Genomic DNA, 15,106 nt, shown 5'->3' on the forward strand with positions numbered 1-15,106 from the left:
CCTCAGCACTTATCTCTTTGGGAGAAGGCAAACAGGAAAGGGCAGGAAAGGAGAAAGAGACTGGTGTTTATTGAACACTTACAATATGCTGGTCACAGGGCTTTATTCTTTACATATGCTTCTTCCTTTAATTTTGACACCATGACAGAGGCTCCCAGCGAAGGGAATCTCTGGGTTAGAGAGCGAGGTTCCTTCCCATCAGAGAGGGCGGACTCCCATGCTAAGATCATACAGAAGGAAAGTTCTACTTTACAGAGAGATGTCCTTTGGGAGGATTAGGCTGGGGGGGGTCACCCCCACGTCAGTGACAGTGAAGTCCAAGGGCTAAAGAAGGGCATGTGGGCAAGGGCCCAGAGAGAGGCTCCCAGGACCAGCTGTCAGGAGACCCCTGGGAATAGGCTTGAGGCACTTTCTGGGCTTGTTTCCTCCTCAGCAACGTGAGGGCAACACCCTATATCCTGTCTAAGCCCGTTCACAACTCCAAGGCTCCAAGTTCTAGAGAATTTTTTCTGTTAAATCCATCTTGTGTTTATTCGTGGAATGAATGAAAGAATGAATACTCAAATGAAGAGGTGAGTCAGCCAGCGAAGTCTCTCCAACAGCTTCTTATACCATCTTGCTGCTGCTCCCGCCCTTCTGCCCCTACCCTCCACCGGCTGCACCATTACAACTCCTGGCTGCCAGAGGACCTGCTCGCCACTCCGAGGTGCCCCTCGGGCTCAAGAGGTCAGGCTCTGGCTCTCTGCCCTCTCCCATCTACAGACTGTAGGATCCCAATGCCTGGGGAAGTCAGCAATGATTCTTTATAAAACTGAGCATCCCTGACCTGTGGATGGTCCAGCACCCAAGATGGACAAAGATCCTTGAGATGGGGCGCCTGGCAAGGTGGAAGGGAGAAAATACACAAGGGGAGGCCTCCAAGAGCAACGCTTGAGCTGGGCGCAGGGGGCGGGCAAGGATGGTGCAGCCCAGGCCACGCATCAACCCCAGGCTGGAATGTGCTGCTGAGAAGCAAAGAGGGTCTTTCAGTCCCTTCCTGGCTCTTCTCTGCCTTCTTATAGGTTTCTTGGGGGTGTGTACAGTGCAGGAGCCGTTACAGCAGGGGGTGTTTTCCCAGACTCAATCAGAGAGCCTTCCACCTTCAAATGTTAGCCCCTTCCCCAAAATTCGGTACACTGCATTTCAATCACATGCTTACGTGTTTACCTCCATCACTACGCCCTCCCCAGCTTCCAATGTCTTAGTCTTCTTTGTATCTCCCCAAGTTCCTAAGCCCAGAAAGCACATGGTCAATGTGAGCTGACTGACTGAATGAACAAATACATATGTAACTCCTTTGCTCTTCTATGATAGAAGACCTTGAGAGGCAGAGAAGTTGGTTAACCTACTCAAGGTCACACAGCCAATTACTGGTTAGGAGAGTCAAGAGTTAAAAACCAAATCAGTCTCTGTCTTAGCCCCTCCACGAAATGGTATGAAAAAGGAGCTAATGGTAATTCGGCATCAACAGAATGCCAGACAGTATGCTGTGTATCCCTGTGCTGTGAGACGGGCGTTATTATTTCCATTTTACGGATGAGAACACCAAGTCTCAGAGAGGTACCCTCTGCCTAGATTGCTCCTTGCTCTTCCCACCCACTCACCCCTGCCTGGATAACAAAAATGCATCCTTCAGGCTCCAGCTTAGAAGTCGCTTCCTTCAGGAAGCCTTTCTTCCCCGATCCCCCAGATTCGATGGATGCCGCTCCTCTGCTGTCCCACAGCAGAGCTTCTAGCCCTGTGCTGGCACTGTGTCAGTGGCTGTCTCCCGTATCAAGCTTTGAGCTCCTCAAGGGGAGTGGGCAAGGGCGGTATCCTGAATGTACTGCACTTTAACCACTAGGCAAAATGCCTGGCGCACAGCAGAGACCAGTAAATATTTGTGGAAGAAAGGAGGGAGGAGGGAAGAACGCAAGGAAAGAAGGCTCCCAAAGCCACAGCGTTGGGAAGTGGGGAAGTTGGGTTTAAATCCAGCCCTATCTGGTTGCACAGACTGGACTAGAACAGACTAGACTACATCCATGAAAACATACAAGCTCCCCTTAGAGTAGGGAGCCTTTTACTACACTCTTGTGGATTTATCTTAGAACGTGGCACATCATCATTTTCTGATTAACAAGGGCTCATCGATGGACTTTAAGCTTTCACAGGTCACGGAGAGCAGGTGTGATTTTCTGGGACACCCATGGTCCCTGGAGCAGAAGGCACTGCACATAGTGGGTGCTTTACGCATACTTGTGTCTTGAGCTGATTTACAGTCAGTCCATCCCACTGTGATGAGGACAGTGCCTCAGATCAGAGAAGAGCCAGCCACTGGCCCTCAAGACGACATGCAAGGCCTGTGGGGTGGGAGTGCCTGGAATGATCAAGACACTGAAACTATGGTCGGGGCCAAGTTTGTCTAAGTGTTTTAAGACTAAAGAGGAACATGCTGATACAAAAGGCAGTGTCTTACTGCCCCAGAGGGTTAGGAGTGGCTTCTGGAGTTTAAACTCAGGTCATCATCATACAGAACAGGCAGTTTCCCTGGGAGCTGAAATAATGACGTGGAGAGTTTTGTTGTTAGTATGCTTTGTTCCCCTCCCACCCTCCACCCCAAAGAAGTTTACAGAAGGCGTAGCATACAGAGTGCAAGGAAAATAAAAATTTTTCATCCGAAGACCAGGAAAACACTTTTTCTCTCTGAAAACCTCAGTTCTCTCCCGCCTCCCACCCCGACTCCAAGATCAATACAGTTTTCACACTTTTTTATAGTTAGGGTTTCTCTTTGAGATTTTATTTTGATAAAAAAATTTTAATAAGTTTTTACGTCGCACACCGCATGTGACCTCTGGTGTCACTGTGCGCCTCTAGGGGCTATGATTTGGCAGAACGGCCAAGGCGGAGTCAGGGGGTGGGGGCATGACTAGCCTAGGAGTTGGGGATACGGTTCGAGGTGAGCTCTGCCTCTGCCTCCCCAGGTGACTCTGCCTAAGTCCCAACCTCAGCTTCCTTCTCTGCGACAAGCACATGAAAAGGCCTCTTGACCAACTCCCTAGGCCACCCTGAAGATCTACTGAGGCACTGCCTTGGGGACATACTCTAGGTAGTAAAAGGCACCTGTAAATCTAAGTAAGGTAGCACTTCTATCTGAACATCAAAGAGAAATGAGGCTTTACATGTCAACCTGTTATCTAGATAACACAAGCCTCCCTTCTTGAGTATGAAAGTGCATTTGATTTAAACTTCGGGGATGGCACTTGTGTCTCTAGACTAGGCTCTTCCCTTTTGGAAGCCAAGAACACTGATGCAGGCTTATTAATGACTGTCCGCAGGGCACGTGGAGGCTATGAACTTGGGTTATACTGATTTGCTCAATACTGACTGGCCTCTAGTTTGTACAGTCCTGGATTCTTGTGTTCTGCAAGAGCGTTTCTGTCTTTTTCTCTCAGGTAAGGAGTCATTTCTCCCTGCTGGCAAAGCTGCTCCCTTTCAGATTTCCCTTGATTCCTGCTTCTAAACCACGTCAGATGTGAATATCTAAAAACCTAGTTTGTTAAATTCAGTTGCAATATAAGAGCCTATCAAGTTCTTCTATGAGCAAACCTGAGGAGTTTTATACATCTTTACATTAATCTAAGGTCGTGTGCCTCCCTGCTCAAAACCTTTTTAATTTTTCTCATTCCTACCAAAACAAGTCCAGACACCCCAGGCTGGTATAGTTTTCAAGGCCTTCAATCGCCTGTTCTTAAACTACAGTTGCAGTCTCTCTTCTCAACACCCCAGTGAGACTGCTGCCCTCTGCTTCCTCTTGTGCCTTGAAAGCCCGCCCACCCTTCAAGGCCCACCTCCTTCCCGAAGTCTCCCTCAGTTACAAATAGCCCCGCTCCATCCTTTGAACTCTCCTGTCATCTTATCCACGTCTCTCCTGCGGCACTGATCACTTTCTGACTTAAAAGTAGTACATTTGCCGGGATGCTGTCTAGCTCTCTTTACTATCCTGAAACCCCCTTGGAGAGGTTTCCTATTACCCCTGGTCCTGCCTCTTGCCACATGGATGCATAAACGAGTGGTGGCAAATACGCTGCCAGCTCTCGTTCTCTGAGCCCCATTTCTTGACGTTGCCCGCTGTGCTCTGAAGAGCTAAGGCTGCCGCACGCCGAAGCTCCTGTCCGATTGGCTCCGAGAGGGGAGTGGCTCTCCCTTGGGGTAACTCTGCCCTTCCCTCGCCTCAGGGAAGCTCGGCCTGCCTGTCCCCGGTGCCCTCCCGGAAGGGGGGCGGCACACGCCATGCCCCCGCGGGGAGTGGCAGGCGGCCCGTGGCGGGAGCACTCACCGCTGCCCAGCCTCAGGAGCAGCACGTCCTGCAGCCTCCGGTTGAGGTCGCGGAGCTCCTTCATCTCGGACACCAGCGCCCCGTACTCCTTGAGCTTCTTGGCCTGCTGAACCAGCTGCCTGCGAGTCCGCTCCAGCTCCTGCTGGAGGTGGCGCATCTCGTCCTGCTGCTGCTGGTAGTTGCGCAGCAGCTCCTCATACAGAGCCCGGGGCACACCGGCGTCCTCCAGACTGTCCATGTCCTCTGGGCCCGGTGAGGCCTCCACGAAGACCTCTTCCGGACATGTGCTGTGGCCCAGGCTCAGGCCGTTCTGCTTCTCCAGCCGGGCCACCACTGCCTCGATGCTCTTGTGCGCCGCTTCACTCGGCTTCCGCCCCTCAGGTCTCTGTGTAGGACAACGAGAATCAGTTCAGGCAAGGGCAGCTGGGACTTTCTTGGGCTGCGGCTCAATATTTCCCCAGACAATCCTAGAATCACAGAACCACAGAACATCAGTGCTTGGAGAAACTTGCGCAGACACGTAGTCAAAGCCCTTCACTTTACAAAGGGGGAAACAGAGGTCCAGAGTGGGGAAGGGTCTCGCCCCAAGTCACACAGTCAGTTAGTGGCAGAAGCAGGACTCTGGTTTCCCAGGCCAGCACTTCTTCCGTTCCATCACTCTGCCTCTTGGGTGCATGTTATAATATCATGACTGCCCTCCCCAACTCCCCAGCCTCCCACCCTACCCACAGGGCCCAGGCAGTGATCTGCTCACAGGGAGTATTCAATGTGTATTTGTGGAGAATCAGTAACAAATCAGGCCAGGCCCAGCCATCCCGGGGGAGCCATCACTCAAATCTCTTCAGCAACAAAAACATAAAAGCCCCTCCCCCCTGCTCCCCCCGACACAGAAAAGGGCATTCCACCAAGTAAACTTTTCCTCAGGAATGCTGCAGTTGGGAAGGGTGCTAAGGACTCGAATCTAGGGCAGGAATCATGTCTTATGTTCTGTTCCTCCACTGCCTACTCAGAACTGGCACTTGGCAGGGGCTGGATAAATGTTTACGTAACTGAAAGGTTCAAAGAACGCTAGCACTGGAAGGTTCTTTCTGGTTAACTCCCTCATTTTACAGGTGAGGAAACTGAGGCTCAGAGAGGGGAAGGACTACACTCAGGGTCACACGGTGAGCTACGGAGAGAGTCAGACCCGGAACCTGAAGCCCGACTTAGAGCACCAGGCTCCTTCCCCCACATGCGTTAGCCGCTCCTTGGACTCTGGTCAAGTTGAAGCTCAGCAAGAAGTGGATACAGAGAGGACAGTTTAGTGAGAAGACAATTATCTAGGACTACCCAGGAGCTGGGGTTTCAGCTGCCGGAGGCCAATTCCAGCTCGAGTGGACAGAGCTCCCACTGAGGGGAAGTGGGAGTTAGAGGACCAGTGCAGGAGGGCTGTAGGAGCTCTCCTGACGGGGGCACTTGTGGGAGATGCAGACAGCTGGAGATACCAGATTCCAGACAACTTAACTGTGTCCGGTCAAGCCTGCCTTAACCTCTCAATGAGTTCCTGAAAATTTTGGAAAAAAACAAAAAAAACATGACTCTGAGATTAGGTTACATGACAAAATCCTATCCCGTCATTTATCCACTGGGATAAAGTGCTGCTGGTAGTCTAGATGAGTTTATTCATTAAAATTATAATGATCACTTTGGATACCCGTCTGCATCACTACACTGTGAGACCACTAAGGGCAGTGACCATGTCTGTCTAATCTCTATGACCCCAGGAACCAGCAAGGGGCCAAGGCCCATAGCACGGGTGCAATGAATGCATGAACTAAACTCAACTGCATCTTCTGGACTATGCTTTGGGGAGGTCCTTGGCCTGTGTCCAAAAGCAGACTGCAGTCAGTGCAGAAGGCATCCCTCTTCCTCCTCCCTTCCTCCAGGGCACCCATCGTACAGAAAAAAACATCTGGCTTATCGAACAAGATATTCAGCAGGCTTACACGCAAAGGCTGGAGGAGAGCAACTAGGGCGCACACCAAAGGAAATGCAACCTCACGCACAAGTTTCCTTCCAACCCAAGGTCACATTAAGCACTTTGTCTGAACCTGGCGCACCCCACCTCCTCGTGAGTCCACCCTTAGCTGTTTGGGGGCAGCCTGATAGTGACTGGCTCTGAACTGCTGCCCAAGAGCAGCCATGTTCCTGAAGCCTAGCAGTGACCTCTCCGGAGCTGGAGGCCAGACGGAAATGCACCACTCCCAACCCTTAGCAGCGATGACACTGCACAGATGGTACAAACAGGACAGCGCTCCCTGGAAAGTCAGCCAGCAGAGCAAACTCACGCTAGCCGTCCCGAGCCTCTCCCAAAGTGAGAAAGTCACGGCCTGTGACACCAGGGGGCATTTACATGGACAGAGGAGGCCAGACTGGAATTCTTTAGCTATAAGAAATCTGAAACTGCTGCCCCGTACTTCCAAAGAAGAGGAAAGATTTTGTTACCTTGATGTGTCTAAGCTGTAAATCTTCTTCCCCGTAATCTTTAACTTCCCCATCTTCTTCTACATGATTGAGAGAAAGTTTGGGGATTTTTATTTTCTTCTGCATCACACTGTTTTCAAGGTCAGATTTGTCTTCTAAAATGCATAGCAAGAGAATAAGGTTCATTATGAGTCAAAATGCTCAAAATGCCCATAACCTCAAATACTAGAGAATGTCTGAGGCCAGACCAGTTAAAAAGGAAAAGCAAACAAACCCAAGACATGTTTGTTCCCTTCTACATGCAGGGCTCCTAGCAGCAGCAGTGCAGATCAAACTCTAGGATCAAGGGTATATGCTAAAGGCACCACCGTACAAAGCGTTGAAATAGCGCCCAGTGAATTTGCTGAGGGGTTTCCCTAAGTATATCTTCAAGGGTGGCCTTTTATGGAATTCTAGAATCTTGGAACTGGAATGGCCCTTAGATTGCTATCTGGTTTTAACTTAACTAGCACATGAATCCCTCAACAACCGAGATATTTCTAAGCAAATGATCTCCCAGGAAAACCTGGGGGGTTTCTGCCCGCTCAGGTACTGATGAGCATGAAGGGATGATAGCTCTTACGGAGATAAAGCCTGAACTGGAGCTGAGGTACAGCCTCCCCACAGCCCAGACACAAGACAGGCTGAGTTAAGACAGATACAGGAAGAGTAACTAGCAACATTTACTGGTATCAGATAATGAAATGACAGAGTTTGGGGGGCCTCAGTGACCAAGTGGCCCAACTCTCTCTCATCTTACAGGTGAGGATGGAAGGCACGTGCCCAGGGTGTGAGTCTGAGGAAGAGGCAGGAGTGGGAAACAGGCCTCTGGCATCTCAACCACTGCTTACGTGTGATAACAACACACACTGACGTGCATTACGAACTACAAAAGTGCTACACAAATACAAAGGGATACTACTTCTCCTCACTTTCTTATTCTTTAAACTCAACTTCAGATAATCTGAAAGAGAATTATTTTTCTCTTGCACAGATTTCAAACTTTACTTCCCAGATCTGTCTCTCACCGTAGATGTCAACAGTAAAAATTCAAAGAGGACAGTTCCAGAGGTAGAGACTCGAACATGCTCTGGAACTGGCCCTTGTGGTAAATACTTTGAGGCCCTGTTTTCTGGGCCTGATCTGGGACTCTGGGAATTACTATTTCTTACTCCTCAAAGGTTCCCACTGCTGCTGTATCTTAAATGTAGTTTGTAGCATGTTGCCCAATGCTGGATGTATCATGTGGCCAGGGAGTGGTTAAGTTCTGTCTCTCAGGGTCTTTATGTGTGAGTGTGTGTGCACATGTATGTGTGTGTGTTGAACATGCTCTTACACTTCCCCCAGTCCAGGCTTCTCTCCTCACAACTTGTTAGCAAAGTTGAAAAGGAAGCCTGTGAGCACCTAACTATTCCAGAATGCAGTCAAATGCCAAATCTTCCTGAATGTATCTTAGGAATGGAGCCCCAGCTGGTCAAGGGTGGGACTGCAGTATCAGAGAGGCCTCAGTGTGAAGCTCAGCTCTTCCGAGACAGGGCGCGAGGAGGGAGCAACAAGGTCTTGATCGCATGACCTCAGGTGTCTCCTCTATGAAGAAGCGTGGGGACGACAGCAACAATGCTTCACACACTTGACCACACGGCACGGCTGGTACACACTAGGCACTCAATGAACAGGATGTAAAAGCTGGTATTATCAACAGGCTCAGAATCGTTTTATTTCCCTAAGCATAAGGTGGATAAAGATACAATTAAAATACAAAAACAAAGGAATGACTTAAGAAGGGTATCTAGTGTAAGGGAAATGCCCCCAAAAAGAAGAGGCCGTCTTGTTAACAACCCCTCCTGATCAGAGACGAAAATGCCCTTTCCCACTAGTGGAGCAGCAATCCTAGGCTTCTAGTTTCACAAAAAGGCCAGTTCTTGTTCTTGTTCTCTTTGTCCCTATAAAATACACCCAATGGGTTAGGCAAGAACAGCAGCAGGGACCGTGGTCTTTCTAAAAGAGCAGTAGCTCACCTCCTATAAATCACTGTCCATTCCTTCTAAGTCAAAAAGCTGCTAAAATATAAAACCTAAAGAAGGTGCTCCAAATAAATTATCCTGAAATGGGATGGGTGGGTGTGTTCACATGTGAAAAAAGAGGGAGAGAAACTGAAAGGGATATAGAGGATGAGAGGGGGGTGTTAGAACTTCTGAATGTGTTGAGGCAAAGCTCCTGGGTCAGCCTTCAGTTTGACAAGGTCAAGGGCAAAAATCTGAGATGTAGCCACCAAACTAGAAATGACAAGCTATGCTCTGCCTCCCTGAGGTGAAGCTCTGTAGCTGAGAATCATGCCGGTACGGAGAGAAGCAGTCATTCAGGCTCACAAAACTGGGCAATATTTCAACTGGGAGCAATCCTCAGACCATTTCATTTAACCCTTTCAAAATGGAGATGAGGTTTTACCATTTACCAAATGGTAAATCCCTGCATCCGTCTACTCGGCAGTCAGGCCCAGGGATACAGGGGGAGCAAGACAGGCAGGGTTCCCATTCTGGTGAGCACATCATTGTGCAAGGCCACAGAAGTTAGTGCCATAACATGAACAGCATGAGAACTCAGACTGTGCAACCAGAGTTCAGAGCTTTTCCTCCTATGCCTCCGCTTAACATTTACTGAGAATTCACACTTGCAGGATCTGGCTGGGGCCCTGGGGCACTGAGAATGCACACCTGCTTAGGGGACACAAGATAAAAACCCACGAAAAAGAAAAGCCCTCAAATAAGATTGAGATAAGATCTCAAATACTGAATGTGAATAAGGGGAAAGTAACTGCTTTAGGATCTTGGGGGCAAGGGAGATCACCTTGGTCAGTGTAACCATGGCAGGCATTTGAGAGGAAGGGCCCTTTGAACTAGACCCCTTACTTACAGGGTGGTCTTGAGTAACTTAATTTACTTCTCTGATCCTGTTTCCTAATCTGTGACTTGAAGTAAATAATTCCTACTCACATTGCCAGGATTCCGTGAAGATGATCAATTCTGTGTGTTAAGAACTTGAGCGGAGTGAATAGCACTTGGACCGTCAGTGTACATAAAAGGACAGCCATTTACTGACGGCAAGAAGAGGGATAAAGGACAGAAACCAAAAAAGAAAGATTGCAAAAACATTTAGACCGGAATGGTTACAAAAGATGGTTCAGTTATAGGCAGGAAGAAAAGGTGAGAAAGAAAGTTAAGGTGGCTGGGGCTTGGAGAATAACTGGCCTTGAACGCTAAGGTAAGAAGAGCTGAGGTTCAGCCTGCAGGTGTGGAAAAGTCAGACAGTCTGGATTCCAAGTCCAGTTCTGCTATGTGGTAGGTGTGAGAAGTCAGGCAAGCTGCTGTGTCAATGAGCATCACGGATCTCTTTCCGTAGGAAGGGAGACAGAATACTGACCTCAAGTGGGATCAAATCAGCTGAGTATATGTGCCTTGAAGGCAACAAGAGTGGTACTTACAGCAGATGACAAAGCTCAGCAGAGCCTGCGGCTGGCCCTGGGCTGCTGCGGGCTTGCCCTGGAGGTGGAGACCTACTCAGCCACCTGGCTTGAGAGAGCCTTACTCCCCATAGGATGACAGGAGCCCAACTCCCACCGGCTATACCCAAAGCTCCACGCCCCTCCATCTAACTGGAATGCCCCCTCCTTTCCTTTCTGTTAGACAAACTCCACCTAACCTCCACTCAGCTCCTCTTTCCTCCTCTAAGGTCCCATTACACCTTATACATACCTTCTCTGTAGCCTATTTTCTTACTATGTTGCAATCACCTGTTCTGAGGTCTGCCTTTCCCACGGGAGTGTGGGTAACCACAGGGCAGGGCCCATATCACAGGCCTGGCCATACAGTATAGAGGCTCATCAAAAAAAATGTTTAGTGAAAGAATAATAAAAAGAGGCTATACCAGTAAGCGTATGAAAAGATGCTCAAAATCATCAGTGATTAGGGAAATGTAAATCAAAAATAATACTATCAGATATACTTCATACTCACTAGGATGGCTACAATCAAAAAAAGAAAAGAACAGAGAATAAACATATCAAGTGTTGGGAGGATATGGAGAAACTGGAACCCTCATACATTCCTGGTGGGAATGTAAAATGGTGCAGCCACTATGGAAAACAGCTTGGCAGTTCCTCAAAAGGTTAAACAGAATAACCATACGATCCAGCAGTTCCACTCTTAGGTATGTACTCAAGAGAAATGAAAACATGTCCACCAAAAACTTGTGCACAAATATTCATAGCAACATTATTCACAATAGTCAAAAGGTGGAAACAAGCCAACTGTCCCTCAACTGACGAATGGATAAACAAAATGTGGTATATCCATGCAGTGGAGTATTATTCAGCCGTTAAAAGAAATAAAGTGTTGATACTTGCTACAACATGGATGAATCTTGAAAGCATTATGCCAAGTGAAAGAAGCCTGACAGAAAGGCCACATAATATATGGTTCCATTTATATGAAATGTCCAGAATAGGGATATCCACAGAGATAGAAAGTAGATTAATGTTTTCCAGGGACACAGGGGAAAGGGGCAATGAGAAGTGACCACTTAATGGGTACCAGGGATTTCTTTTTGTGTGATGAAAATTTTCTGGAATTAGATAGTGATGATGTTTGTAGAACACTGAATTGTACACACTCTAAAATGGCTAACATGGTGAATTTTGTCTTATGTGAATTACACTTCAATTAAAAAATAGGCTACCACTTTTAGAATGTCTATTACTGACCAGATGCCACTATACGGCTCTTCACATATATCACTGTACTTCCCAACAACCCTGCAAGCAAGTATTACCTGCATGTTTTTCCACAGAAGAAGAAATGAGACTCAAAGAGGGCCTAAAGTCACCCAGATGCGAAGGCACAGAGCCAGGATTCGATCTAGATCTCTTTGCCCCCCAAGCCCACGCTCTATTCTCTCTAAAAACACATGCCTGAAATATGGTTGAGCCATATTCATAGATGCTGAAAGAATGAATGATGGCTCTAGATAAGGACATCTAAATTCCCCAGCCTGAAGTTCAAAGCAGAAGACCACTTTACTCCTGCTCTCCTGCCACACCCCTCTGGCCTCAGGAAGCCCCCAGATAGGAGTAACTATCGCCAGGCACAACGAATTAGGTTGTAGGCCAGGGCTCAGGTTTGAATGGGTCCTTTGAAAGGGCAGGCTGAGCAGTGCAGGAAGGTCTGAGTGACAGAAGTAAGTTCCTGAAAGGAGCAGAAGCAGACAGTCCCTCGAGTCACATGTCCCCTTACCTGGACCCTGGCTGCCCCAGTGCTTGGCCAGGGGGATCTTGAGGCCCCTCTGAGAGGTAACTACCTGCTGGCTCCATCCTAACGCCCATCACCCTCCTCCCTGCGCCATGCTCCCTGGATGAGGGCTCAGGAAGATCTGAGGCCTCCACTTGTCCTTTTCTGCAGTCACTGGACATTGACTGAGCCCCTGTTCTGTGCTGAGCACTCTGCTAAGTGGTCCTGGTCTTTCGGATCCTTACAACCCAGGATGTGCCAAGAATCCCAACCAGAATAGCAGGCTTGACCTCCTGAGAGATGCTGGCTCATGTGGGGGCAAACCTCCAAGCTCCAGGCCTTCCTCATCCTAATCCCAAATTAAAGGTGGTGCCTCACATCCGCACCTAGTCCACAGAAGATTACGGAACGCTCAGTGTCACCGTAAAAAGTGGAAGAACTGGTTGGGAGAGGGAGGCCCAGGATTTAACAAAAGCAGCCCAGTCTTTCCAGTCAGGGAGTCCTGGCTTGGAATTCTGCCTCTGCTACATACTAACTGTGGGAACTTGGGCAAGCTACCTCACCTGTCCGAGTCTCACTTTCATTATCTGTAAAGTGGGGATAATAAACTGTTTTCCAAAAGGTAGTGCATATAAAACACCAAGCACAGTGCCTTTCTTGTCCCAGGTGTTCAGTGAATAGTGGCTGTGAGGCTACCCCTGTGGGCTGTGTCATTGGCTTTTGTCCTGTGGCAAAGAGACCCGTACCCGACACAGATTGAGACATGATGAAAGAGATGTTTGGGGAAGATTAATGTGGCAATGGCAAGCAAGATGGATAAGGTGTGAGGAGGAGACTGAACACAGGGTGACAAGAAGCTGTAACTCTTGACTGGTCACATTAATGCAGGTGAGCGGTGGTGTGGATCACCTAAGACAGCAGGTAACTTCAGGCAGCGTTTTAATGTGGCTTTGGAGTATGCTTCTGGCTTTGCATTCCAGGAAACCACAGAAGAAATTAGCAGGAGACTCAAAAAGGATGAGTCAACCCACCTCTCTGGTCAACCCACCTTTGCAACTGCTCCAAGCTTAAGACCAAGTAATCAGTTTTAGTGTAAACAGAAATAAGTATGTAGCCTCTGAAGAGATAAACTTCATTGATTCTAACTTCCTGATTCTTTTGTTTCCAGGGCAAGAAAACCACCAAGGATTTGGGCATCAACTTTCTCCTTCTCCTTTCCAGCTACTACGTTGTCAGCTAACTGCATTCATCTATTCAACAAATACTGAGTAAGCAACTACTATGTGCCAGGCCCCATGCCAAATTCTTTACTAACATCAATATATTCAATCCCCATAATGATTCTATTGAAGCAGAAACTGAGGGTCAAAGAAGTGAGGTGGCTTGCCTAAGACACAAAGTTATTAAATATCAGAGCCAGACGTTCCAGTCAGGCCTGCATGTCACTCGGGGCCTGGTTCTATCATCTAATTATCCTATAGGAACAAGAGAAAAATTACCAAGTTGCTGTAACTTCCTCAACTGAACTAGAAGGCACATACAATATGGTGAGTGTGTCAATATAATTCCCCAAGTGCCAGCTTTTCTCCCAAGCCTTTGCCTACATCCAGGAGAATGCTGTGATCAATTCCCAAATTGAACTTAGTATGACTTGATACCAACCTCCTGAACTCCAAGCTTATCAAGATCACCAAGCCCTAAATAACCCCCAAATGGAGTCCCTATTCAAAGCCATAAAATATGGTAGAAGCTGCTCTTCAAAAATATAGAAGACCTTGGTATTTGTCATTAATCTGAGAGGGAGAAACATCCCATTAAACTTACCACTGGAAAAAAAAAATGGAGGCACGTTTAATGAGCAAATAGTGTTTTAGAAAAGAGGCCGGTGGACAGGAAATCCAATGCAATTCTGTCTTCAAACATGAAGATGCTCCTGAAGAATTTGAAATACAGTTAAAATGGGAGAGGTACTGTCTTGACTCCCATTTTACATAAAATCATGCTGGATAATTAAAAGAACCCAATGTCAGAGTTTAATGTGGTGTGGGCTTGTTAGCTATGATGAAGTTCTGAAAGGCTAAACATAAACTGTTTTACATAGGTTTTGTCTTATTTAAAAAATATCTATATGCAAGTTTAAAGTTCTTCATCTGTGTAAAATCCTTGCAAAGTCTTATGTTTGCATTAAAAACAGACATGCCACAGAAAAGGCATGCATATCTCATTCTCTGGCCTGTGGCGTTTGTTTTTTTAAAATCCAAGGCAGACAAAATCCTCAAGTTTCAAGGATTGTATCTAGCCAAGACAACACGAAGACGAGTGCCCTGCTGTGGTAAAGCAGAAAGAAATCAAGAGACACGGGTTCGAGGCCCGGCTTTGTAACTCACTCTCTGGGTGACCAGTTACTTCCTTTCAGCTTTCTTTTCTGTAAAACATAGGGACTAGACTAGAAAACCTTAAGAGATCCTTCCAGCTGTGTGACCAACTGGCCAGCCACAGGGAATTCCACTTCTCTTTCTCTTCTATGCAGTGCCGGGCAAGAGTAGATGATCTAATCCCTCCAGGTGGGCTCGTTTGAAGAAATGTCCTGCTGAGACCATCCGAAAGGGGAGAGAAGAACTGCCAACCAGGTTTCAGTAGGTCTCCCTGCTTTCACTCCCATGGCCTCACTGGCCTTGGCACAGGGCTAGGGCACAGACAAAACTAGGAACCTCATCCTTCTGACTCATTTGTCTAGCTACCCTCATGTGCTTCACCAGGCTGTTGCCAGGGTAACAAGTGGCCCCACCACAGGGTCACAGAGGGGCACCAGATGGGGGGAGACGGTGAGCCTTTCACGCTAAAGTCAAGCCACAGGAGGATTTACAACACCCGCAAGTTAAATTTTAAACCTGTCTTCTCCTTGGTCCTCTAAATCGCTCCTTTCCACAGATGGTGGCACCCACGACTAAGCAAGCTGTTCTCTCAA

The 15,106-nt window shown here is 47.8% G+C and overlaps 1 protein-coding gene across 5 annotated transcripts in view; it reads right to left on the bottom strand.

Moving 5' to 3' along the window:
* LOC307188045 (BEN domain-containing protein 5) overlaps positions 1–15,106 on the bottom strand; it is a gene marked incomplete at its 3' end in the record, with an annotated part of 1,401,459 nt that overhangs the window by 242,490 nt on the left and 1,143,863 nt on the right. For 3 of the 5 annotated variants that reach the window (XM_079924745.1, XM_079924749.1, XM_079924748.1), the window contains 2 exons: positions 6,839–6,972; positions 4,355–4,739 (listed from right to left, as the gene is read on the bottom strand). The exons of the other annotated variants lie outside the window; for them this stretch is intronic. In XM_079924745.1, the coding sequence (XP_079780871.1) occupies positions 4,355–4,739; positions 6,839–6,972 (519 nt within the window). The remainder of the gene's footprint in view (positions 1–4,354; positions 4,740–6,838; positions 6,973–15,106) is intronic. 5 annotated transcript variants of the gene reach the window in all.

This window comes from Stenella coeruleoalba (genome assembly GCF_951394435.1).
Source record: "Stenella coeruleoalba genome assembly, chromosome: 1".
NCBI classification, from domain to species: domain Eukaryota; kingdom Metazoa; phylum Chordata; class Mammalia; order Artiodactyla; family Delphinidae; genus Stenella; species Stenella coeruleoalba.